Source organism: Bacillus rossius, chromosome 16 (assembly GCF_032445375.1).
Source record: "Bacillus rossius redtenbacheri isolate Brsri chromosome 16, Brsri_v3, whole genome shotgun sequence".
Lineage (NCBI taxonomy): Eukaryota > Metazoa > Arthropoda > Insecta > Phasmatodea > Bacillidae > Bacillus > Bacillus rossius.
Genome location: NC_086343.1, coordinates 18,187,893 through 18,214,957, shown reverse-complemented (window position 1 = coordinate 18,214,957; position 27,065 = coordinate 18,187,893). Strand labels below are relative to the sequence as shown.

At 39.4% G+C, this 27,065-nt stretch overlaps 2 protein-coding genes and 2 non-coding genes across 5 annotated transcripts in view; 3 read left to right on the top strand and 1 right to left on the bottom strand.

Annotated features, from left to right (window-relative positions):
* Positions 1-276: 276 nt before the first annotated feature.
* On the bottom strand, positions 277-9,058 carry LOC134540403 (uncharacterized). The gene is made up of 2 exons (XM_063383118.1): positions 8,931-9,058; positions 277-2,051 (listed from the first exon to the last, which is right to left on the bottom strand). Exons 1-2 carry the CDS (start codon positions 8,961-8,963, stop codon positions 606-608), a joined length of 1,479 nt encoding a protein of 492 aa, XP_063239188.1. The 5' UTR covers positions 8,964-9,058; the 3' UTR covers positions 277-605.
* A 3,172-nt stretch (positions 9,059-12,230) lies between these two features.
* On the top strand, positions 12,231-12,302 carry Trnae-uuc (transfer RNA glutamic acid (anticodon UUC)). The gene has a single exon. It is a non-coding gene; the product is annotated as a tRNA-Glu (tRNA).
* Positions 12,303-13,883: 1,581 nt separating this feature from the next.
* Positions 13,884-13,955, top strand: Trnae-cuc (transfer RNA glutamic acid (anticodon CUC)). Its single transcript has one exon. It is a non-coding gene; the product is annotated as a tRNA-Glu (tRNA).
* Positions 13,956-20,462: 6,507 nt separating this feature from the next.
* Positions 20,463-27,065, top strand: part of LOC134540402 (putative ferric-chelate reductase 1 homolog) — a 116,589-nt gene continuing 109,986 nt past the window's right edge. The window contains exons 1-2 of one of the 2 annotated variants that reach the window (XM_063383117.1): positions 20,463-20,748; positions 20,856-20,893. The gene's annotated coding sequence lies outside the window, so the exon portion shown is untranslated. Of the gene's footprint in view, positions 20,894-27,065 lie in introns of both variants that reach the window. The other variant, XM_063383115.1, reaches the window with a different exon arrangement.

Here is a 27,065-nt window from a genome sequence, read left to right as displayed (position 1 = left end):
GGGTTGAGGTGGTTGAGGGGGTGGGATAGTTGAGGTGGTTGAGGGGTTGGGATGGTTGAGCTTGCTTGAGGTGGTTGAGATGGTTGAGGTGATTGAGGGGTTGGAATGGTTGAGGTTGCTTGAGGTGGTTGAGGTGGTTGAGATTGTTGAAGTGGTTGAAGGGTTGAGGTGGTTGAGGGGGTGGGATAGTTGAGGTGGTTGAGGGGTTGGGATGGTTGAGCTTGCTTGAGGTGGTTGAGGGGGTGGGATAGTTGAGGTGGTTGAGGGGGTGGGATAGTTGAGGTGGTTGAGGGGTTGGGATGGTTGAGGTTGCTTGAGGTGGTTGAGATAGTTGAAGTGGTTGAGGGGTTGAGGGGTTGGAATGGTTGAGGTTGCTTGAGGAGGTTGACGTGGTTGAGGTGGTTGAGGTGGTTGAGGAGTTGAGGTGGTTGAGAGGTTGACGGTTGAGGGAGTTGAGTTGGTTTAAGTGTTGACGTGGTTGAGGTGGTTGAGGGGTTGACGGTTGAGGGAGTTGAGGTGGTTGAAGGGTTGACGTGGTTGAGGTGGTTGAGGGGTTGAGGGAGTTGAGGTGGTTGAGGAGTTGAGGTGGTTGAGGTGGTCGAGGTTCAGTGCAGGGACTGCAGCTTCCTGCGCGCGTACTCGGCGACGTGCAGCACGCCCCAGCGCGCGCACGCCACGTGCAGGTTGTCGCCGCTGACCTTGCACGCGTTGACGTGCGGGTTGTGCAGCTCGCACGCCAGGCCGAGGCCCGCCTCCTCCCCCGAGGAGTCCCCGCCGCCGCCCAGCCAGAGCTCGTTCCCGGGCAGCGAGTTGCCCTGCAGGGGGTAGGCGACGACCAGCAGCCGGCCGTCTGGGACCCGCGGGAGCGCGCGGCCGCAGAAGTGCACGCGGATCCCCGCCTCCTCCTCGTCTTCGTCGCCGTCGTCGGGGGTCTTCCCGCCGATGACTCCCCCCGCGGGCACCCCGCCGCACTCCCTCTCGCGGAAGCCCGCGAAGTGCACGTCGGACACGTGCGACAGCACCGGCGACAGGCGGCGCAGGCAGTCGGCGAACGCGTCGAGGAACACGTCCTGCTGTTGGGGAGCCAGCCGGGAGCCCACGTGCACGTGAGCCTTGGTCTTGGCGACCGCCGCGCGGTGCTGCGCCTCCAGCAGGAGCGTCTCGGCGGACACTCCCACGCGCTTCGCCAGCACCAGCCCGTCCACCACCTGCCCCGACGGCAGCTCGGAGAACCTCCTCCTCCTGGCCGCCTGCCGCGGCTCCACGCCGTAGAAGCCGGACCACAGCCGCCTCCAAGGCGACGAGGAGCCCCCCGCCTCGTCGTCGTCGTCGACCACCACGTCCTGCCAGTCCAGCAGCCCCGGGCGGTCGACCCGGGTCCTCGCCACGCCGACCGCGACCCCGCAAGGCTGCGCCGGGTCGGCGAAGTCGCTCTCGGAAGACACGCACAGCAGCGCCGAGAGCTTGATCTCGTCGTGGCTGAGGCAGGTGCCCAGCACCAAGGGCGGTAGCTCGCCGTCCGTGCCGACGAGCTCCCAGCCGCCGGAGCCGCGCTCTCCGGTGACCAGCAGGTAGGAGTCGTCGTCGTCCGCCTCCGGCGAGTAGCAAGCCGCGCGGCGGCTCAGCAACCTCTGCACCAGGTCCGCGACGGACGCGCCCTCGTACAGGCGCCTCTCGACGCCGCTGCCGTGCCGGAGCTTGTGCTGCAGGTAGTCGACGTACAGGTGGAGCGCCCCCTCGTGCAGCAAGGGGTAGGCCGAGTTGGCGTGCCGGCGGAGGTGGTCCTCGGAGCGGCGGCGCGCGAGCAGGTCGCGGCAGCGGAGCGCGCCCGGCGGGAAGCGCAAGGGGAAGGCCTCGCTGAGGCGGAGCAACTCGTCCAAGGAGCAGTCCCCGGGCGGGCTCAGTTCGGCGAGCGCCTGCAGGTGGCGGTGCGCCGGGCTGTCGGCGGCCATGTGCCTCACGGGCGGCAGCTCGCAGTCGTTGTCGCTCTCCTCCTCCTCCTCCGCCTCGTCGTCCGCGGAGGGCGCGGCGGACTTCTCGCGCGCCTTCCTCTACACACAGACACGCCCCGCAGGCTTTCACGGCCACTGTCCGCGTTTTCCTTGGCTGCCGTGTCAGGCGATCGTCTTGCGACGTTCCGGCAGTCATTGCAGCTGCCATCATCAGATAAGACCAAGTACGACAGTCCACCTGATGATGGCAGCTGCAATGGCTGCCGTAACGTCGACCTGACACCGACCTACACATCAGAAGCCAGGAAAATGCACACTTCAACAATTTGTTTTTTGTAAATACAACAGATATATGTACATGAAAAAAGTTTGTTTTTTTCCTTTTCTGTGTAGCAGGTTCACAAAGAAACCCTAAACCATATTTCAGTTCCAGCAACGGAATGATCATAATATAGACTGAGTCTGACAGTCCACCTGATGATGGCAGCTGCAATGACTGCCGTAACGTCGCAAGACAATTAATTACCTGACACCGGCCTACGCATCAGAAGCCAAGAAAATGCACTCTTCAACAATTTGTTTTTTTGTAAATACAACAGAAGTATTTATGTACATGAAAAAGTTTTTTTTTTTTTTCCTTCTGTGTAGCAGGTTCACAAAGAAACCCTAAACCATATTTCAGTTCCAGCAACGGAATGATCAGTATACATGATGTTCATAAAACACTGTGGTATAAATTTAATGGGCAGGAGGGAAAGTCAAAACAATTACTTCTTGTAAATGGTGACGCATGTCTGGAAACGAAAAATTCCTGCAGAGTTACAGGCGCGAACAGTAAAGAGCATTTTTTTTTTTTTAATTTGGCCTGCTTCAGCGTGACTACTCCTCTGGCTGTGTGCGAACCTTGCATAGAGCACCTCGTGGCACCAAAACAAAACAAAAAAATATATGCAAAGAAAGAACGACTTGAGGGTTGATGCCCCGTCGACACCGATGTCATTAGAAGGATATTAGAATGGAGCAGTGTCGAAATGAACGGGTGTGACCATACATCCGAAAGATGAACACGGATAATGCCCCCGATTGAAAATAAAATAAAAAAATCCTCACTGTGCAAAATATTAACTGTGAAACACAGATTATAAACGTAATAATTAGATTCATTTCACTACAGCCTAAAATTCAAATAGTTATACCTCAGTGCTGCCTCTGCTATTGGCTCACAACTCACCTGGACGACTCTGGACCAGTGAGAAACACTCAACTGAACCTGTATCGAATCACAGGCCGCTACGTTGGGATACCTTAACAAGACAGCAGCCAATGAGAGGGTGACATTTTACAGAGTGTACGTAGAACTATAAAGTTCATCCTAGAGGTCATTTAACCAGCGAATTTTTCCTGTCCCTACAATAATAAAGCCAAAACAATGTTTTAAGGGGGATTACGACCAGCCATCCAGGATAGACTCAACTTGCCTGTACACAATCAAGCCTTTCTAGACTGTTCATTGGTCGACAGCAAGGTCACGTACTTTCGGCGGGGGCTACACATGATTGGGAAACAAGCTCTTCTCCTTGTTTACAACTTGATCAGGGTCGGCAGGGATAACTGTAAACCAGATCACCAACGTGAAACAAATGTAGCCTATATGTTCTTCAAGTCTGATTTGCTACCCGAAGAATCCCACGGAATAATCATGGCTCAACCTGAAGTTGGCTGTCCTGGACAGAGCCACGTGACAGCTTTTTTTCTCTTCTGAATGAAAACTTGCTAAAAAAAAAAATAACAATAATAAAGAACTTGGCCCGCTCATAACCTTACTCATCAGACGTGACCCGACTTCCAATCATATGTTACGGTGTAAAATACGCGTTGGAGCTGTCGGTGGGTGGAGGGGCCGGAAGGGGGGAAGTGCGAGAGGAAATGATGGGCTACTGCTGTGCCAAAAAAACAAACATGCGTACTTCCCTTGCCAGAAACCTGTAACTTTATAAATAGACCGCGCCCACGAAAATTGGGCAAGAGCCGGGAAAGTGGTTCAGGAGGGAGGAGGAGGAGAAGTCGAGGAATATAAACATGCGAAGCAGATAAATTACTGGCGACATCGTTACGTCCCCCTATACAACCCCACCCCCCCCCCCTCTCAAAAAACAAATACCTTTTCCCCTTACTCACTGCTCTTTCCCATCACCTACCGTGTTTTCGTCCCTGAACACGTCACAGTGAAGACATCGCTTTTGCATGGACGGAATGTCAATGTCGGAGAATCAGAGAACTACTAAATATTTCACTGTACCAATTAAGGCCCCCTTCCTTTACCGTGGCACACACACGGTGTGCAGAGCTTCAGGGGGAAAAAAACGCGATTTGAAAACTACTCAAGATATCCGAGTGGGGGAGGTCTGTTTACGAAAAGCATTTGAGAATTAGCTGAGGGCCGATAAGTTGTTTTGATTCCGGATAAAGTTTTTTAAACCGTGTTTTTAGAAGAGTAAAAATGGCTAAAAGGCGTGTTTTCAGAGTAATTTTTAGGCATAAAAAAACCTGTACAGAAATTTTGGAAGTACTTAAGATACGTGCATTACACCTTTTATCTTCATTTCTCCGCCATATAATGTTAAGATCACAGCACATATTAACATAGTTGTCCTATGCGCGCCAGTTCAGAGCCTTGCTCTTAGAGGCGACACCTCGCTAGAAACACCAGCGAGCGTCGCGCTTAATCATCCCGCCTCACTAACACAGATGCGCCCCTGACAAGGAAGGCTCCTTAATAGTGTTAACACCAGTTTTATTTCATTTTACTATACAGCCTACCTAAGAAGTGCTATTTTACGTATACAATCGTAAAAATTCATTAATCCGTTAATATCATAACTTTTTCCTTCGTGTGAACTGAGGTGGGCGGACGCGAATCACACGTAGTACCGAAAGTGCATAAAGGCAAATGCTGTTAAGTTTTTCACTTAAATTGAAAAGATCTTGCTAGGAAGAATCGCAAAAATGTCAATATTAAGGGGGGAAACTAGGCTCCGCCATATCGAATTTTTCTATCTTTTCGCTATAATTTTTATTTTGATCTATTTATCCCAATTTCTGGCATTCAAATGCATAAATATTATCTCCCATGCCTTCTATAACTAGTTGCAACCACACGTTTACCAACAGGCTCCTGTCTGTGAGCGCCGCGAGGAAATAACTTATTATTTCACGCGGCCGACTTCACCTTTCATGTTAATCACGCCAGTTCACAAGTGACTTCAACAATAGCCAAAGCTAAGTCCTATGCCATAGTAAACAAACAAAATAGCACGGAAACTTCAGTGCAAGCATTATCAGCATATTTGAAATTGGAACATGATGAGGCCTAATCCCCCTGCACTGAAGTTAACAAAGTCTTTTGCGCAACATCTGGGATATTTTAATTGCGACATAACTCGAGGCTAGGTAAAATTCGCGGAAGAAATTTACCAAGTGAAATTCTGAAACACATTCGAACACTGCACGGAAGAGGGGGTGGGGGAAGCCAGCATGTTGGGAAACCTCCAAATGCGCTCAGGTTTATTTTCTCCTCCAAATTTACGTCGTGGCAATGGATACATCTACGTATTTATTTCCGTAGTCCGTTAAAATACACGTGGTTAAATTACTTCCAGACATTGGGGTAGCCACTTAAAAATATCGTTTCAGAACGCACCCACTAACAATTTAGAACAGTTTTCCGACACAATGGAAGATATGTACCTAATTGTGTACAGCTTATTAAATTCGAATATGTTTGATGTGTAAACAGCTGGCCTCTCGGTATAAGGCATTTTGTAAGAGTAACTTCGTGGAAATGGAAAGGATGGCCTTGAACGGAAATGTGGCACAAAGATGGCGGACCCATGTGGCAAAATAAACCCGTATATAGTCATTTTCGTAAACATTATGGCACATACCAAATGTGTTGGTGTGCCAAATGAAACTTTATATTAGTAAAACCACCCCGGGATATAATTGTTAAACTAAAATAGTTAAAAGTAAACTCAAGTTTTAAAATACCTTAGAAAACTGACAAGATTATAATAAATATTTTCGACATTTGTAAACAGGTTTGTTAGCACAGCTATAAAGCGCACGCTTGTTAATCTAAACGGAAGTGGTTGGAATATAGTCACTGGATTGTTTTTTTTTAACTTTTTAATAACATTATAACAAAATAATATATAATAATGTTGAATCAGGTCAATAAAGTTGAGGTATGTTTGTTGTAGTAATTTTTCACAGACTTATTTCAATAGTTTAAACAAAAACAAATGTACAAGCACGTACTTAGTGTTATAATATGTGTTTTAAAATGTTTCAGGTTATTATTTTAGTATTGCAATAGAAGTATATCTCATGACTTGTGCGTAAACTTTTAGTATTAACTGTCTAGTGAATTTATAAAGATGGACAGTATTTAAATACAATTCCTTGTCGAAAAGTTTTTTTTTCAACATTAACAACATGAGAACACATATAATTTGCTCGTTACCGAGGTTAGTTGTTTACATGTCACTAACGAGTTTTTAAATGGGTCATTTTGGACGGGAAGCAAATAATTTTGTCGGGTCTCCTCGTCCATTAGTTAAACAAACCACACAATTTAAAAAAGTACAAACAAAAGACTTTAAACATCACCATTGCCATAACTGTGAACGTGATCTGTACGTATCGTGTAACTTGAAGGTCTCCAATTAATTGTATCAGTAATAGACTTGTAATTATCGTCCTTTCATTAGGATGAACCCTGGCAGAAAAAATTAATTAATAAAATATCGAAACTCAGACGGGCCCCGGGGCGATTTTGTTTACCCCCCCCCCCCCCTCACCCCTTTACCCTCCGTAATCCTTCTCTAAGGTCCTAGTGGCAGCCAATAAACACATGTCAGCGACTCGATCAAGCATTCCAACCTGGCGCCAGAAATTAACGCAATTTTTCCAGGTCTATAACCATGGTCCAACGCATAATTGTATCCCATTTAGTCTTTCGCGAAATAATAACGCGAATTTTTGTTTTCGGGTCTCGTATACGCAGACAAACACTTTTTAGACATCTTTTGCTGTTAGTATATGTTGCGAAGGGGGGGGGGGGGGTATAAATATAGAGCTCTGCATGCTTCATTTGCGTGAAAATCCACCGATGATATGCGCGATAATTTCATAAAAATGCACCATTGCTACAGACAGGAAAAATTCGCGGGTTCGATGACCTCCAGGATGCATATTTGGGCAAACATCGCCTGTTCATTGGCTGCTGATTTGTAAGGCGTGTCTATATTGGGTTACTTGTCATTCGACACTTCATTGATTGGCCAAGATTCCGCCTGATTAACAGTGAGTCAATAGCAGAAGTAGCACAAAGGAAAGATTACTTGAATTCTATATTATCACGAAATGAATACACGAAATTTTCCTGTCTCTACCCATTGCTGCTTTACACTGGTTGACATATGAAAAAAAAAGTAAAACAAAATTAATACATGAACACACGAGGAAAGATCCAAAATCAGCTGATGTCAAATGTTGCATGCCTAGACAGCATAGATAGCATAAATATACATAATAGAATTTGAAGAAATTCAATTAGAAAAATATTGTAACACAGGCTGGCAACTATGATACCTACGGTAGCAACAGTATATATAGGGGGAAAAAACATTGGCCAACACATAGACTTACAGACGAACCCAGCGGTGTAACTACACAGATCATTTGGACAACACACGACAACCTAGTGACAATACGATAATCCAGCGGCAACACAACGATACACAGACATTTACAGCGATGAAACTAAACAGATGACCAGGACATCACTACTGCGACAGCACGGGTGAACATAAGTATAGTATTACATCTACCAGAGTTGAGTGAGAGGGAAGTAAGGGCAGGGACAAACTTTAAAAAAATTTTATATTAAAATATTGTATATTAGAGCTGCAATATGAAGTATGTATCTAAGGTAAAATCAGTTAGGTTCATAATTATCCTACACGGCATAGACAGAACTTAAATTTACCAATTTCTGCACTTGGTAAAACAATTTCACAAGGATCCTTAGAATTTTTGCTTCCAAAAATTGTAGTAATTCTTCCAAAAAATTTGAAAACAAAACTTATTTTCAAATTAATAAATATGTCAATCTTTGGCAGAATAATTTAACTGACGGAAGAGATTTCTGTGTACGTCTACTGTCCTTTTTTTTATATGGAATTTTTTGAAGCATTGTTATAATTTTTTTATCTTTAAACTTTATGAAAACTTATTTTAGATTTCTTAAGTTATTTTTATTTATTTATTTATTTGTCAATTGTTACAAATTTTTTTCTTCAATTTTTACATTAGTCAAAATACCGCCACTTGTTTAAAGTGACTAGATGAACGCACATACAAACTTGCATTTGTGGGTGCTACATTTTTTTTTTTAATTTAGTGGATTGTAGTCAAAAATTTTACATATTTAGACATATTTTAAAAAAAACCTGCTGCCATCATTCATGAAAGAACTCGGAATGTGTTTCAGTCACATTCCTAAAAATATTCAAACGAGCTCTCTGGCTGGGACCAGCCGAATGCTTCAGATAAATCATAAACAGAGAAATATATAGTGTAATATGTTCTAGGTGTAGACTCAAAACAAAAACATTGAGCCAAAAGAGGCTCCAAAAAACGGTTGCTAAAGTTTTTTTTTTTTTAAATTTTCCTTTAATTTAAATGTTGTTTTACTATAACCATATCAGAAATGTATATATAGACTATATATCAACTAAATTAGGTAAAAGAGCACTGGGTGCTGGAATGCCATGTTTGCAATAACAAGATCTGTAAAGTGTAAAAAAGTGTGTCAATAAAAACCTATTGAATTGAATTAGCCAGATTTTTTTTATGGCACGCGTAACCTACAAAAAAAGAAAATGAAAGAGAGGGTGGGGAAATAAAGAAACTCACCGAGCGCAGACACCACTTGAAGCAGCAGGCCATGACGGCCGCTGGGAGACAGATGCTGGAGGCTTGCCCCGAGCTTGGACGCACCCAGGCGTCGGGACGCCGCTACCGAAGGCCAGGCGTCGCCTTCGTGTGTTTACGTCTCCGGGTGAGGCGGCGCGCGCGCGCGCGCGATCTCCCCCCTTCGAATTCGCCAACAGGGGTACGTGGGGGAAAGAAAAAAAGAGAGGCGTAGAAGGAAGGGGAGGGAGGAAGGAAAATAAAAAAAAGTGCCGGAGACCCGCTTGCGAGAGAGACGCGCCGCGACCTTGAAGGGCGGCCAACCTACCGGACGAAAATGTCACCAGATTTGGGTCCCGTTTCACAAAGTTACAAATCTTATATTTAAAAAATATATATATATTAAAAAATTGTGAAATCATAAGCTCTCGTACTCACAATTTGTTACAAACAAACATTAAACATTTGTACTTTATTTTCTCTGAAGTTGTTCTAACAAGCGTGGCAAGTGTAGTTGGTAAACTTGGTGACCAACAATATTTGGCAAGGTAACGTCATTAAATTAATGTTCTGATATAGCCGTTATCAGAGCACTTGTAATCACAAGTTGTTACAAAGCAAACATTACACATTTTGTATTTATAGGTACATTCTCCCACTTCTCCGTAGCTCAACCTTTGAATCAAAGATAGGTAGTTCATTATGCAATGAAAAGTGTTTATTTTCTCAAAAGAAAACATTTTCTCTTTTTACATACCCATTACATTTAATGTGTGCAACCAGTTCCTCTAAATAAAAAAATTTAAAGTGATATTGGATCGTAATTACACATATGATAAAGTCTTACAAATATTTAGATTATTATATATTTTTTTAGTCATTACGCTGTTTTCAGAGGCCTCATTCGCAACATAAAGTGTCCCCACCGCTAAACACTCGTTAAGTGACTTTCGCTGTCGATCTCGGGCTCTAAACACTTCATCACACATCTTCTTCTCTTCGTGTCGCGCATAGACACTCTCTAGCTGCCGTAACGTAAAGTTCAACATTAGTCCGTGACGAAATAACATCATTCTCTTGACCTGCCTCGCACCTTCAAGAGGCCTTCCTGTTTCACTTGAGCATGACGTAATAGTCGTTGGTTTGCCTCGCAACTTCCAGAAGCTTCCCTTTTGTTGTAGAAGCAAACGCAGTGCATAATCCCCAACGGCATGCGCTTGGTATGGCGCCGGAAAATAAAACCAACATTTTGGGTGATGAGAGGAAGGGGGGAAGGGATTCGATATTTTTTCTGCGGGTCTTAACGTCAACTCCAACGGCAGATTACGACAATGACAGGAAAAAAAAAACAATCACTTGCCAATCAGAAGTTTATTGTTTCGACTTCGCTCAGATACCCTGGCAGCGGGCTGAGGAGAATAATAATGTTACGACGCTGCTAACGACGATGCTGGCCAGCCTGGGAGAGGGACGCGATGCAGGTTGCGCCCATCCCTCTTCTACCGACTCGTAAATCCGATTAGCGGTCTTCCCGAAGAGTCCAGGGGTGGCCGCCTTACAGTCTCGCCTCGTACATTATCTGCGAGTACCGAGAGCACCGTCATTTTCCTTTTATTTAAATTTTCCTTTTATTTAAATCATGTTTTTTCCACAACCATTCAAATAGAAACTGTAAATAAATTTAAAATTATATTAAGGCAAAAGAGCACTGAGTGCTGGAGTGTCCTGTTGTAAATATATCAAAACTGTAAAGTGTAATGTATGTGTCAATAAAAATTTTTGAATTTGAATTTGATTTGAGAGCACCGTCGTGAGAAGTGGCGTAACTAGGACGCTGTTTTTTTCGCAGCTTCCACTGTTAAGATCCGGGGATTTCTGATGACGCGGTACTTCGGAGGGCTACGCGAGACCTTTCCAGGGCGGAACTTCGCAGGTGAGTGACAGGGGCTGGTAGCGATACCAGCTAATCCTCGAGCAGTGAAGTGAAGAGGGTGTCCAAAGCATCCGGGACGGTGTTGTGTGTGCGGCGGACGAGTTAGTAGTGAGAGGCAGTGTGTTGGTGCCATTGTGCGCGGTAAGATACGGAACAGCAGAGAAAGCCATTGTTGAGCCGGGCTCCAGTGGGGATAGGGAATACAGTGCATTTATTAGAGTATGATTAACTAGTGGACATACATTTTTATATTGTTGTAATTATTAGGTAATAAATAAAACAGTATTTAATTAATTGGACTATCCTTCCGGACCTATTTTCTTCACTTGTAACAATAATAATAACATTTTTTATTTGCAATTTGTGTGTCTGACAATATTTGAAGCCTTCAAGAGGCAGGCACTGACACTTAATATAGAACACAATAAATACACACAATCACATTTCACTTATAAAGTATGACAGGAACAAAAACTTGACAAAAAAATCCGTCTTCACGCACAAATATTTCACAGTGCTCTTTTTTTTAAAAATCTTAAACGCATCTTTTTTTTAATTATTACGTAAATTTAAGGTTTATTGTATTTTATTCATTAATACATATTGTCAATACTATTAATTGTATTTCGGCTTACACTTTGATGTAGTATTATTACTATTTGTTACGTATCATAATTAAATTCAATGTTTCTGTTATTCTTAGTATAGTAGTATAGTAGGCTTAGGCTATAGTATGAGCTATGACAGATAAAAGATAGGTACCTAATTGATTTTTTGAGCGTGCGTTTTGAGCAAAAGGCATTTAAAATTTCGTGGCCTAGTATTTTATTTCGATTAAAGTATGTGCAAGATTATTAAATTAAATGTGTCGCTTCATGTTACAATAAGTTATTTTTGGAAAAATGCTGAAGCCATAATTTACTACAAATGATATGTTTATATTTTTTTAAGGGCAAGTAAAGGGGCCCTTTTTTCATATATTATTTTTTTATAGTAAAGTCAGTTACGTAAGTAACTTTTTCTTCAGCTTAACACAAGACTAGGAATACACTCATAGTACCTATTCAAGTAAATAATATTACGTTGATATAAATATATAACTACCTATAAATGTTTCTATTCAATTGCACGTCAACTTTTACCCTGATTATTTTGAATGTTCAAAGGGTCTTCCTCTTAAATTTCTTTTGAAAATAACTATACCTACAACAATACAAAAAATAAAAATCCTTCACTCTGGTCATGTGATATCTTACTATGAATTTAGTATACCGGTAAAGGATAAAATGGCGGATTATTTAAAATATAAGTACTCCTTAGAATGTCTTATTTTTCTATATAAATTTATAAATAACGACACTTCTCAATAATCCGGTATGGTCTAGTGGCTAGGATACCTGGCTTTCACCCAGGAGGCTCGGGTTCGATTCCCGGTACCGGAAGGTATTTTTTTTGTCTTTCTTTTATTCAAAATATTTATAACATATTACGGAATTAAATTTTTCCTCAATAGTTGTGTGAGTCGTTAACGCTTTCATAAGTTTTGTAACAAAGCGTTCAAATGACTTGGGTTCATACATTTTTTTCTTTCATGGCACATAAGATGGCGTTGGAAAAAAAACATTGAACACAGGAATATGGACAATTCTCTTTGTAGTGGACCACCTCAAGAATATTTCAACAAATAAAAATTATTACATATACTGTCGTGTATTAGCTGTTTTTTTTTTCCCATGTAGGATAGCTTGACAGCAGACAAGTGTTTCTAAACCACAATAGTTTTCCCTAACAAATGTAGCTGTAAATTAAACATTTGTATATTTGCAAGAAAAACAAATTATAACTATTCATTGTAACTTAATTTGTGAGCAGGATTGCCTAGTGAAATAACGGTACAGAAACTAATTATCTTGACTTGTACTGCATATGAATTTATATATCTAAACTTATCAATTGCAGTTTCTCCTTTTTATCTTGCCCACCGAAATGAATATATTCGTGAATTTATTTATTTGTCCAGCAATGTTGTGACTTTTACATACCGCGGTTGAGATTATTTTCTTTTTTAATTTTTCTCCTATTAGGTACCTAGGCCTATATTATATGTTCTATCGATTTACGCGATGCACATACATAATGTGCTGACCATTAAAAAAAAAAATAATTTTAATTGAATAGGTTGAACTTCTCAAGCTGTTTTAACCGGTAAAAAAATAATTAAAGTGTTAGTAAAAATTATTTACGAAATTACATTTTCTTTCCTCCGTTTTTTTCGAACATTGCAGAGCCGATTAAAAATTAGTACGAAAATATCTGCAAGTTTTGAATTTTTTCACTGTTGATTATTCTGCCCTGTTGCCATTGAATACTAATTATAGGATTTTCAATAATTTTAACACCGAACGCAGTTGAAATATAATTCAAACAATACAGTATCAAATGGCAGCACTCAACTATCAAGATAGATTTTCATTCAAACTCCACCAACGAATAGTCAGAATCAAATCACAGACTGATAAATATGTGCAGGAGGTACTTAAACTGTTTAGAACCAAGCATTTACATTATAAAAACACCATGTACACAATATTATTGTTGTTGCTTGATATAAAAGTTATTTCATTACAATTACCGGACGAAACGTAACACTCATTTGATGTTAGCTAAAACTTCCGTCATCACACGGTAATTCAAATAGTAGCTGTTCCCTTCATAGATAGCGCTGTAAGCAGTGGTGGATAAGAAATTGATGTTCTGCTTGATTGTATATACACACACTCACACACACATATGTCAGTATATATGGCTAAAGCACTCCTTCCAAATACATTTTATTTAGGAAACATTTATTTAGAAAATAATTTTTGTAACTTAGTCCAGCCCCTCTCTTCGACTTTTTGATGAACTTCAGGATACAACACAGATACAACTTTTAAGTTTCTAATTAACATACTATTGTTTGTTACATTTACAAAATACTTATGAAACTTTATATACAAATATATTAATTCTATTGTTATTAATCCGGTATGGTCTAGTGGCTAGGATACCTGGCTCTCACCCAGGAGGCTCGGGTTCGATTCCCGGTACCGGAATATGTTTTTTTTTTTTTCATTTTATTTCGCTATCGTAGTTTACAATTTCAATTTAAACTCTTTCAATGCATCATAAAGTAAAATATTTATTTTGTTTCGTGCAGTGTTTATGACGTTAAATATTAAAAAAGTAAGTTGTGTTTGGTCTTCATGACTGTTCATTCCAACATTCTCACAAAATTTTAGCTTTATTTAACTATTAAAATTCTCAAATATTTTGAGATTTTTTATAAAATGATTATTATCAAAAGAAAGTTATATGTAATTACCATGGAGAAAAATAAAGATAACTTCGTGATCTAACAATTTACTTTCAAAACTGGAAAGTTTCAATTCCATAATCAATTTAATTCGCCTCACAACTAAATATGTCCCCAAAATATAAATATATACATACTCTAATTATGAGCACAATTTTCCACGGGTGATTTTTTTTATTTTACTAAAGTACGATACTTAAAATATCTGCTTGTATAAATGGTTTCACATTATTATTAAAGAATTAGTTCAAAAGGACCAAAAACAGTTTTACTTAAAATTCTACTCTCAACCATTTATATATATATATATATATATATATATATATTTATATATATAAAACCAAAATTGATATAACAAGGTTAAATTTTCTGTGGCTTTAAAACAAAACAGATAAAATGGTATACAATAACTTCATGCTTGTAAGCACACACATATTTTAACTAAACTCACTCTTTTAATATCAAAAATTTATTTCAACATCGACAGTGCAAGTTCTTTACATATTTTTTACTAGTCTATAGTTCTATATAATTATTGTACAACGGGATTGTAAGTTTGTTATGAAACTGCACATTTCATGTTGAACGAAGAACATAAGAATACATAAATTTGTTCGTTACCGAGGTTAGATGTTAATACACGTACTACACGTGTTATTGACACACGAAACTACAGTAAACTCGTGGAATAACATCTTGTCAGTGTTAAGAAGACTGCAAGTATCCGCTCTACCACCTTGTGACTTGTAGGACCCGGGTTTGCCCAGATAAAATGGAAGCATTTTCTCTGGTAGGAATACAATCCCTTGTAACAAGTCAGGCTACCAAAGAAACGGTGGGTGGAACAGAAAAAAACCTTCCAGGTGGCTTCCAAATGGGGAGCCCGTTTCTTTTCTTGGGCTCTCCATACGGTGGCCATTCCGGAGGTTTCTCCGGGGGAACGGAGTTTTGCAAAAAATTTTTTGTAGTTTTGTAGCGTTTTAGTTTTTAGTAACTGTAGCATTATCATTCCAACATGTTATAAATAAAACTCAAACAAACAATTAAAACATTATTTTTTTTTTGCGTTTGTACAAAAATAAAAAAAAAATGTGCATCAGTCAGTGAGTGGTTGTGTGTTCAACCATTTATCGGTATATATTTTCTTTAAGTATTATTGACAGTTAAATTTTAGTCACATACGGTACTATTTATTAGTATTTCCAGACGTTTTTGACGAAAGAAATATTTATAGGCACATGCATTTTATTCCGAAAAATATTATTTCTGAAAAACCACATAGATTTCTATCAGGAAGATCGATTTTAACATACATAGTATTATGTATATATATATGTATATTTGTGAGAGTGCGCGCGCGCGTGCGCGCCAGTATAACATCAATATATAAATAAAATATTATATTTATTTCAACATGAGCAAAGCCTTTGATACTTTCCAACCCAATCTTATTATTAAAAAATGATATATGATATATATATGTGTGTTTTAATTATCTTACAAATAGACAATTTTCAGTCAAATTCGCAAATGTAAATACATGGCATTAGATGTTTCGCAAAGTAGTAGTTTATCTCAACTCCTCTTTAATATTTAATAAATGATATTCCAACTGTAATCAGAATTTATCAAGAAAAGATGCCTTTAAAATAAAATATAATTGGGAATAATGTTTGTGAAACTATTCAGCAAGATATTTCATCTGTCCAGATCTGATTTTCAGTTAGCAAACGTCTCTGAATTACGATAGCATTTATTTTATAACATTTAGAAAATAACGAATTCAATTAATTAGAATTATCACATAGTAAGAAATGACATTAAACATGGTGTCCACTTTTAATACTTTAGAGTTATACTGGAAGCCATTTTTTTTTATTTTTCACCAACATGTAGTTGCACTTGAAGATCTTAGGTCTTATTAAATTTATAACTTTCTCTGCATCAATACCTGATTGTATACTTTGCTCTTCAAATTGATTAGCTATGAATTAAAATATTGTGTCGTAATTTGGAATTAAATAACTAATTTTGATTGTAATAGAATTGAAAGTATGAAAAAAAATTCTTATATTAACATTTTAAGATTTCAGTGTTTTAAATATGCTACATTCCTAAATAAATTTAATTTGTTTGTTCTATTTACTAGACGTTCAATCAGTGATACACATTTTATTATATACGGTTTTTTTTCCGTGTAAATCCACAAATATCTGTAATTTTACGTGGAATTTTCTGTTTCATGCACGATCGCAGTTCTTCGTGCAAACGAGTCATTCGCCTCTAGAACAGTGGTTCCCAAACTTCAACTTGCAATTATAGAATTAGTGACACTTAATAAACCATTCCTAACTATAAAATTTGTAAAAAATATTATAACTCTTTTTGAATAATCTAGAAACTTTTATTGGTAAAAAAACTCTACATATTGATTTTGTTAACTCCATTTTAGTTTCTTTTTAATATTATTATGAAAACAAAGTAACCAATTAGTTACTATGAACTTTATCAATCTTTATCTATCTGTGTGTTGTGTTGTTTCGGTTTTTTCGTAAAGTTATTGATATGTATCATTGTATGTCTTGTGTTAATGTATTTTTGGTTGTTATTCTATTTGCTTATATGGTACCTATTTTTTAATGTATGTGTCATATTTCGTTTATAAGTTTCGTAAGGCACAAAAAATCAAATTTAAATTTTATCTAACTGTTTTAAAGAAGCAGAATAATATGCTACGCATAGTAATAGTTTTTATTTCGTAATAGAAAAAATACTTAAATTTTAGCAGAGTTTATTTTTTATAGACTGCAAACCTGTGTACGATGTACGATGTACGAGCCTATATCTTCCCGAGAGCGCCTGTGCTGCTTGACCTGTGCCAACAAACTGCACTACACAAATTTCCTTCGAATTTCAGCATCTTTAAATACGTATACATTCTGTAGACTTTAATTTATATAATATGGACACCAAAAACCTTAATATCTGAGATTTTTGTGTTCTATCGCCCTAATAATGAAAACATTACATAAGAAACCCCTTGAATGTTTGCGTTGGATTTGCACTCATTAAATAATGATCTACAATTACTTCAAGTATGACAGTGTGCAAAAATGTAAATTCTATGAAGCTAGTTACATTACGATTTTATGAAGTAGGTATAAGAAATGTTGGCAGAATTCCCCTTGGTCCATTTTTGTTATGGCAGTCTTCTATTATGGTACTTTCCCGTCGCCTTCGTCAAAACAGGAGGAAAAGTACCGTAATGGAAAATAACCATATGTATATATTTTTTTAAATCGTCGTAATAAGAATACAGTGCTGCTCCCTATAAACAATTTTTGGAAACATTTCTTTCTTCTCGTTTGCGATCTGGAAATGATTTGTTATTGCAACCATCACCGTTTGAAGCGCTATCTGTACGCTATAAAGTTAACCTGAGAAACAGCTAGAGGGTTGAGTTGAGTATTATTTACACTACTTCGAGAGTAATGCCGCTGTACTCTTTCCATGGTAGAATTATTGCGTCTCGTCCTTTGTAATTATGGCAGTATTCCGTTATGGTACTTTTCCTCCTTTTTAGAAGAGGCCAGGCGGAATACATCAATTATGGTAGTCTTCCGCGCCCCTCCCCCCTTCACCCGCGACAACAGAGGAGGGACAGAAATAGTTACGGTAACATTAGAATTTTTTCCCCCCTGGATCGCGCTTGCAGCGATCAGCGAACCTCGTTTTATCATCTGCGCGCAGGAAGACGTGAAGCGCTGCGCTCGAGTGATAATAACTCTAATAACTCCTCGCTGTCGCGATGCGCCCAGTCTGTTTGTTTTTGCTGCGTGAGTTTACCATGATAATGCGACGCAAATTAAAAGTCTAGCGCTAACGTAATCAATGGGTATTAGGTCCCCTCATCATTATTTTTTTTTCCATATTTTCGCTATAATTCTAATTTTGGAACTATTTATTCCTAATTTTTGGCACGTCAAGACATAAATCACATCTCCCAGAGCTTCTAGACCTTGATGCGACAACACTTTTACTAACAGGCTCTAGTCTGTAAGCGCCGCGAGGCAACTACAACTGTCATGATGACCATAACAGTTCATGAATGTTGATTTTAACATGTAGCCAAAGCTACGTCCTATGCCATGCCAAAAAAAAAAAAAAAAAAAAAAAAAATTGAGTACGGGAGCCTTATTTGAACGCCTAAACCCCATTAATTGGAAACCTTACAAGTTATGCGATACTTACAGATGCACTACAACAATGGCCGGGTTGAAGTTTACAGTCTTTATATAAATATTTTTTTTTTGTTTTAATTGTAGCGTTAGAAATGTTGTACATTGATTTTTTTTTCCTTCCGGTATCCTTAATTTCTCTTAACGGCCCTGATAATTAGAGCCACGACTATTTCTCGCATTCCCTGGGTACCAAAGTATACAAGAAGAATGCTTTACGATTTTGATTGGACTACATTACTTTTGGCACGCCTTTGAACAAGCAGAACCCGCCAAAGGATGTGGCCTGTTATCGTCCAATGAGCACTCTGATAAGGCGTGTATAGGCAAGTTGAGTCTAGCCTGGAGTGGTATAAATCAGCGAAATATTCGTGGCTATAACTAAGGTAGTCTGCAATCCACGATGGATTCTTGCTAATCTAATATTTGAGATAACTATTTTTTTATGTGACGTAGTTCTTTTACGGCGAATCAGCATGTGTTTCCTCATTGGCTGATTTAAATGTGTAACGAGTTGCTGTCGCCAATAAGAACCAATAAGAAAATACGCGTTGCAAGAACGGACATAGTGCATTCAAGACTATCAAACAGGCAAATTTTCCCGCGGTAAGTCTAAGTACAATATTACACGAGCTAGGGACATGGAAATGGGGAATTCACAGTATTATTTTCCCAAACTGTTTATCCTGAAGTCTTTTATCCTAAAATAAATAGGACAAACGACCTTACAGCAAACATCAGGACAAAGGACTTTAGGAGAAAAAACTGAAGGGGGTTTTACTCTAAATTTATTTTGGCTTCCATAATCTCCTGTTTTTGCTCATTATTTTAAATATTGTCATAATATAATTATTGTTTCACAAGTGTTTTATAAATTTATTACGTATTTATTTAATAGTAACAAGGCCAATTTTTATCACAACCCTAGCATGTACACCGTTTTAAATTAATATTTTGTGTGTAGCCTTTAAAATTTTTTTTCAATATCATTAATAAATCGATAAAAAAAATTGGAATACTCAAATCCCTGAATAACTCAGGTTTTGTGTAATTGTGGGAAAACCAACTTTTCATTGATAGGTTAAGTCAAGTGAAAGCTTTACATAAACTACATTTTAGCCTGTAATGTTTTGCTCTCAAGAGAAGGTTTTGTCATTCTCGTTTTGACCCCAAGTGTAAAAACGACGATGACTTCACACACTCACTGTCTAACTTGTTAACTCTGTTAGTGTACGCGAAGCAATAACGCAATATTGACTAGAGCTGTAGCGAACCGTATGTATTCGTTACTGAGTAACGGGTGCGCCGTCTATATACGAGTAACGAAACGTTACACACGGCTGCATTTCGTTACTCGCATCTCGCATCTTTCGTATGTTTCACGCATGCGCGCGCATATTCGATGAATTTACGTTACAAAGAACGATGTTTGTTTATTAAGTAAAGTATAATTTAGAAATTCGTCGTCCAAGTTATTTTACTGTTTATTAAAGGTATTGTGTGTGTAGACAAAGTTTGAGATTGGAACAGAAACAACGTAAGAAAGTATTTTTTACAAATTAGAAATATGTATGTTTTTGTTTTTTTATTATCGCGAATTTTCACGTTTTTTTTATTATCTTAAAAGAGATAATATAATAAGGCCGCTCTAATGAGATTTAATTGTTTCTTGGTTAACAAAAACTGTTAATTATCAAATATTGTTAATTTTATATATTCTAATTATTATTATTTACGCGACGTCATACTGTACGCGTACGCAATACGACTCGATTCGTTGCATGTTATGCGGTATCAGAAGTAACGAGTAACGATACGAAAGTAACGAGTACTGAATGTTATAGTAACGAATACATACGGGTACGCTTATTTTCGTTACTTTTACACCTCTAATATTGACATGGTGTTACGGGCGAACGGATAAAAAAAAAAAAAAAAAAAACAGCCCGCACCCTAGCGCTACCTGTCGGTCGCGCGCGGAACTATTTGGTCCCAGCTCGCCACGGGCAGCGGTCACGACGCGCTACGGACTCGACGGAGCGTGTGGGTGAAAGGGAATTCCAGTTCGCTCAGTTGCTCAGTTGTGCACGCTCTGAGCGTGTTTCGGAGAAGGCTGCGCTGGTAAGAAGAAAAATAAGGACGTCTGTAGTGTGGCGCGTACCGATTTCGACGTGTCGATAAGCGAGTCCGCGCGGTTTGTAGACTCCCGCGGAGAATCGTCCTTCGTGTGGCACGTGTGCGAAAAAGTGTTGAGAGAGAGAGAGCGAGAAAACAAAAGACGTTTGACTGCAACAGGTGAATTTTACGCTGATGCGCGGATTAAATATAGAAACAAGCACAGAAAAAAAACGTCAAAACATATTTCAGGCGTAGTAACAATTCTTTTTTTCTCTCTCTTTCAGGGACGCTCTTTCGATAATCAGCCAGCACTAAATTAAAGGTAAGTTCAGTAAACAGATGGGTCGAATTTACGCTTTGCCTGGCTAAGCGAGGCTGGGCTACAATCAACCCAGCATTTACACAGGGTTAGTTAGGTATATCGATGAGCACTTACACCACATCATAACCTAAACTTAACCACATTCCGTTGTTTTCTTTTGGTTGTTTAGCTGCGAGGGCGTGTGAATCATTAAAATTAAGTTGGTATGTACAAAATGAAATCAATAATAACACAAGAATTTTGAAATTAAGTGCGTAAAGCCCGGGCTACATTCGCAATAGCACGCAAACAGCACAGACGCACAGAAGTTCAACATACACTATTAGATGAGAGCTGCCACATTGGCAAATAGCACGCGCACAGAAAAATAGCACAGGATCGGCGCATAGAAAGTTCATTAACTTTTAACTTTTAGGTTATTTTCTGTGCGCGACCCTGGTGGTAGCCAATCAGCAAACAGTTTAAGTACTACTCTAGTGGGCTTATAAAAGAACAATTGTCTCGAAAGTATGGTGCTGTTGACTTGAGTAGTTTGTTATTGTTTTCAAACACACGATAACATAAAAATGGAACGCACATTTCATGTCTTTTTGATAGCTGTAATAGAAAGTAAAAATATTTTGTATGACAGGGGATCCGCAGGATACAAAAATGAAGAATCTAAATTAAATGCTTGGAAGTCCGTGTATGAATGTGTTAAATAAGTCGGATTTAAAAAAAACAGTGATATGTATTTTTGAATGCTCATTGCGTTTTGTATGTAAACTTTGAAGTATTTAAAATATTTCTGGGTTTAACGAAAACCGTACCACAATAACAATACACGAATCTAATCAAACGTCACTTATGCCAAATTCAGTGGCCAAAATTGTTAACGGAAGTTATACGTTTAAAAAACTTTTTTGAATGCTTCCGGTATTCTTTTGTGTTGTGTTGTGCGTGAATGTAGCATCAAGCTCTGTGCTATCTCTGTGCATGTGTGCTATCTGTGTGCTGTTTGCGTGCTATTGCGAATGTAGCCCGGCCTTAAAGAATTTATTTTTATTCTCCGGAAAGTGCACCACGATGTTTATCGTATATTATTATTTAATACATTGAGTTCTCGCATGTTAACGTAATAGCTTCTGATTGGCAAACTACATTTAATACTAACACCGCGATTGTGAAAATGCTTATCGCAATGTACGAAAGGTGTATATTTAGACTGAATAACGCGAATTTTAACTGTTATGTATTATTACTGTGTTGTGCTTGTGAAATGTTTAAGTAGATTGTGTCCGAACCTTTAAGAAACCGCTGCGAGTACCTACTGACATAAAATTTGTCGCACATGAATCAGAGGTGGATTAAAATTATTGTATTATAGTTGGTGGTTATACCATGACTCGGGTTGAAGACAGGCACACAGCCACAGTTAATGAAATTTTTAAAATGTTTTTGGTGGTAACGGAAAGAAAATACAGACATGATGCACTAAGTTACGCTATAATTTAATGATTTCCCAATGGAATCAGTAAATATATATGTATAAATATTATAACTATCGGTGAATATTTATAAATGATTTTATCTTGTTAATAGTATTTCAACTTTAGAACGGAGAGCATGCATTATATATATTATATAGTTTATACAGCTTGTATGGAAAAATACTGAAAAACTAAAGTTTCCAAGTCAATGGGGAATTTTTTTCTGTAAACGTAAGATATTAATGAATTGTTAAAAAAATTATTGTTACAGATAAATAGTTGGTTAAAAACTGTTTTCCACATGAGTAGCCTTTATACCCCTGTTCACGCTTGCGTTGAAATATAAATTAGCCTTTTAAGTTTTTCAATACTTAAAATAAACAAATATTGACTTTAAGGAACCCTTCATTAACATATAGCTATAGTTATATTATAAATTAAATTGAAATATAGGGTAAAAACAGTTAATTTTATAATCAAAATAATGAAGAAATAAGCTCCTTAAGTGAATCTGCAAATATGTGCATACATTGAAACAAATAAAAATATAATTTCTTTAATGTGACGGTGGTTTATGGAGAGCAGCTTATTTTGCTTGCTGGATTAGATTGCAGGTAAAAAAAAAAGTCCAGCATATGTTTTGAAAAGTTCATAATAGTGTTATGAAATATGCAGCTATCTGCGTCTTACGGCACAAGCCTTGCGTGAGTGCATTGTCTTTTGTGCTCCATTGTTACGTTGCAACACATAATTTTTTAAAGGAAATTGTAAAAAATCTATTTCAAGCAAGACATCTTATAAAAGTAATTGCTTGACACCAATCCAATAGAAATCGCATAATTTGTCACGTTGTACTCTCAACAACTATTAATAGCCGCTTGTGTAGATAAAATATTAGAGAACACGTTTACTCGTAAGGGTTGGCTACCGTTCAGCACTAACGTTCGTCTCTATTTTTATGTTAGGCCTAACTGTTTCCACCAACAACCAGAACAATATTTATATTTAGTTCTTATTTACTGTGTAGTATATCTAGAATATAAGTATATATATTCTTATTGCATATTTTTATTATATATCAGTGGTACCTATTTTGTAAAACTATTGCAAAAATGTTGATAAGGCCCCGTTTTACGAAACACCGCCGAAATATACTTGTTCTTTGGAATATTAGTGTAGGAATTGCTAGGAATTTCTATTGTAAAAATAACTGGATATTATCGGTTAAAGTGTTCTTGCCGATAGTGTCAGTCATTAGTTTCTTTTTTTTTTGGTTGGGGGAATAATATGACGTAATGGAAGTTGGCCGAGAGAGTTCAAAATCTAATAAAATACGTTCTATGAGCGTTTATATAGCATGGAATGCATCGGTGACTTTTATCAACATAAGAAAAAAAGAACGTTGCCCATTTAGGATGTAAGGTTAAAAGTGTCTGATTGGGGGTAATCGTGGTGGAGGGGGGGGGGGGGGGGGGTTGTGTTCGAGCAACCACCTGCTCGCCGATGAATGAAGCGATTAGGATGAAAAGAAAGCGTTACTTTGGTTAGGTAAGAGGAACGAAACATAAAAAACAAGTTGGCTGTAATTTTTGCAACTGGCTCACCCGAACTGCATTCCAACAGTTACTAAGTAGGCGTTCTTGTCACCAGAAGTGCCTAGTCCTTAAGCTTCAGCAACCTGAAGCGAACGGGGATCCACACATAACTTACACACGCACACAATCTAGAACATAAGTCATCAGAACTTAACGTTCTACGGTTACTTACCACGCACGTATCTCACCGTGCACCTCTGTCCCAACGCAATGCCTCGCGCTTCTCACTCGTCCGCCGCACACACAACACCCAGGTGCTTCAGTCCCCGATGCACCAATTACCGTGCACTAAGTCCACCGCTCGCCGCCCGCTATCGCTCGCCAAGAAGTCGCTTGCCCTCTTCACTTCACTCGCCGGTGTCGCCATCAACCTCTATCATCCCACACCACTCGCCGGCCTCCGTCTGAAGTACCTTCCAAGTCCCGAGCTGGAAAGGTCTCGTATCCCTCCGAAGTGTCGCGTCATCAGAATAACACACGAAACTTCGAGAACAGTGGCGTCCTAGTTACACCACTCCGCGCAGACGTTGCTCTGGGAACGTGCCGGACTCTCTGGAGGCATAGACCATCTCCCGTTTTCCATTGGTAACCCAGCGCTCTTAGCGGAAGCCTTCCTGCCCTGGTGCCCCACACGGGCGTGGATAAGGAATACTCCGTATACGCGAATCAGGAAAGCCGTTGGCCATGATGAGAGATTGATGCTACCCATCTCATCATCATCATCACTACTACCTCGTCCCCCCCCCCTTGCTTTCTCAGTTAACCAGAAAATTGACTGTGTCCTTAGCCCTTAGACCTTCTTAGTGAGGCTGGCGCCTACCCTGATCTACCACACCACACTGGGACTCATCGTTCACACAGGGAACACTGTGGTACTTTCGAGAGACGGTAGAGAGAGGCGCCGCTCCTAATCGTATTACCGCAGAAGGTTGGGCGCTACCTGTCCGGGAGGTGTGGCCTCCCCCTGGACCCGCTCCCCCCCCCCCCCCCCCCACTCCTTCCACCCCGACAGCGCTGCGCTGAGCTGACTGGCCTGCCTCGTTGCCTCACCTCTGGTATGCTCGTAACAGTATGTTACTGCTTACTGCTTGTTTTTGTTCATGTTTGTGAACCGAACGATGCGTTTATATGTTGAAAAGCTTAAAAAAACTGGAGGGGGGGGGGCATAGTAACCCAGAGATGCCATCTAGGTTTTTTTTGTACAATAAACACTATTTATTTGTATAATACATTAAATTTGCTCCGTTAAAGCGCAGTTTATGATTCAGTAAAAATTTGAAGTGTAAATAATGACGTTTAGTATTGAATTGCATTTATGGAAATGACTGCAACTGTCAGTAAATAGAATTTTGTAGTTTCAGGCTATTTCACACCTAAATGTGCCCAGGTAGGCGAGATATCGTTAGTTTGTGTTTCTCTGCTCCGTTTTCATTCTTCGTCGCGTCGTAAGAATGGAAGACTGCTCCGGAAACCGTGTTATTAGTAAAGACACAGCATCAACGTGTTAATAAACATAGGTGAGTGCGATGCGTTTTTAAGACCGCGTATATGCCGTTACAGCTCATCTAACTTGTAACTGAAGCCACATTAGTGAATTTTTTTCCACGCTTTTTATGCTTATGGATAGCTGAAAATCTTAAATCAATAATTCTAATCTGCGTGTTACAATTTCTTTCTTTGAATGATTCTTACAATGGGTAATATTTAATTAAAAATAATTTCCCGGACATACGCTATTGCTGTTTCACACCGATTGTTAACAGAAAAATAACCTCAAGAATTGACGACAAAAGATGAATGGGTAAACACACGGGGAACAAGCCAGTATCGGCTGATGTGAAATGTCGAACGCCTATACATCACACAGAGAATTCCGTGAAATGGATTTATTAAGAAAAAAAATGTACGGCATGGGTGCACAGTTGAACGCGACGTGCTTACGACGAGACATTTGCAACCGGAACTTTTAATACAGAAAAAAACACAACGACTCACAGATGTATCCAACGATGAAACAAACAGATAAGTATCGACAAACACAGTAGCCTTTTTATGACAAACCAGTTGTGACCAGTGGCTGTCGCAAGGGGGGGGGGGGGAGGGGGGAATTGGGGATATATATATATATATATATATATATATATATATATATATATATATATATATAGCTATGTCCACCCTCCCAAGTCATGAAAAAATTTGAACTATTTCACTGAAGGCAGAATGTTGTTTTGGTGATGCATGTAGAGCTGTCACGACGCCTGGAACAATAACAGGAAGTGAGTGACTCATGTTGATGTTGATAATGTAACCGTTTCAAACTCCTCGTTGTGGACAAAAAATTTTTGAATACACGTATTCTAACGTAGCTTGGCTTCTGGGTTGTAGCCGCCGCGTTCTTGGCGAATAATTCACCGACGTTTCGGTCGACATTGCAGTCGCCATCATCAGGGAGCAGTTACCTACTGATGATGGCGGCTGCAATGTCGACCGAAACGTCGGTGAATTATTCGCCAAGGACGCGGCTACAACCCAGAAGCCGAGCTACTTCGGACAATGGCCGTGAAAGCCTGCGAACGTATTTTAACGTTTTCTATTTTTTTTTTTTCAAATTTACTCCCTTTTCTCTCCTAAAAAAATATATTCCTGTATCCGCCACTGGTTGCGACGTTTTGGGAACTGCCGTCTGCTCACGCAGGGCCGGCGCGTCCACACAGGCGAACCAGGCAACCGCCTAGTGCGCCAAGTAGCTGGGGGCGGCGCAGCACCACACATAACAGCTGATACAACATGTTTAACGATTATTGAAACTAGATGAAAATGGATTTTTGTAACAGTTTGGAATGTTTATATTGATATAAGTAATTATTTAAAGTCCACGGTGACCTGGTTATGATTTGTAATAAGTAAAAAAGTAAAAAAAAAGTCTGCTTACATTTGATTGTTGACAAAATATTAGGCTTACGTGATGTATTTTGAGGCAAGGAAAATTTTATTTTGGGGTGTCCGGCCGGGGGGGGGGGGGTGCATTAAGGTTTTTCGCCTAGGGCGCCAATTTACCTTGCACCGGCCCTGTGCTCACGTCCATCAGGTAGCTATGATTCAGTG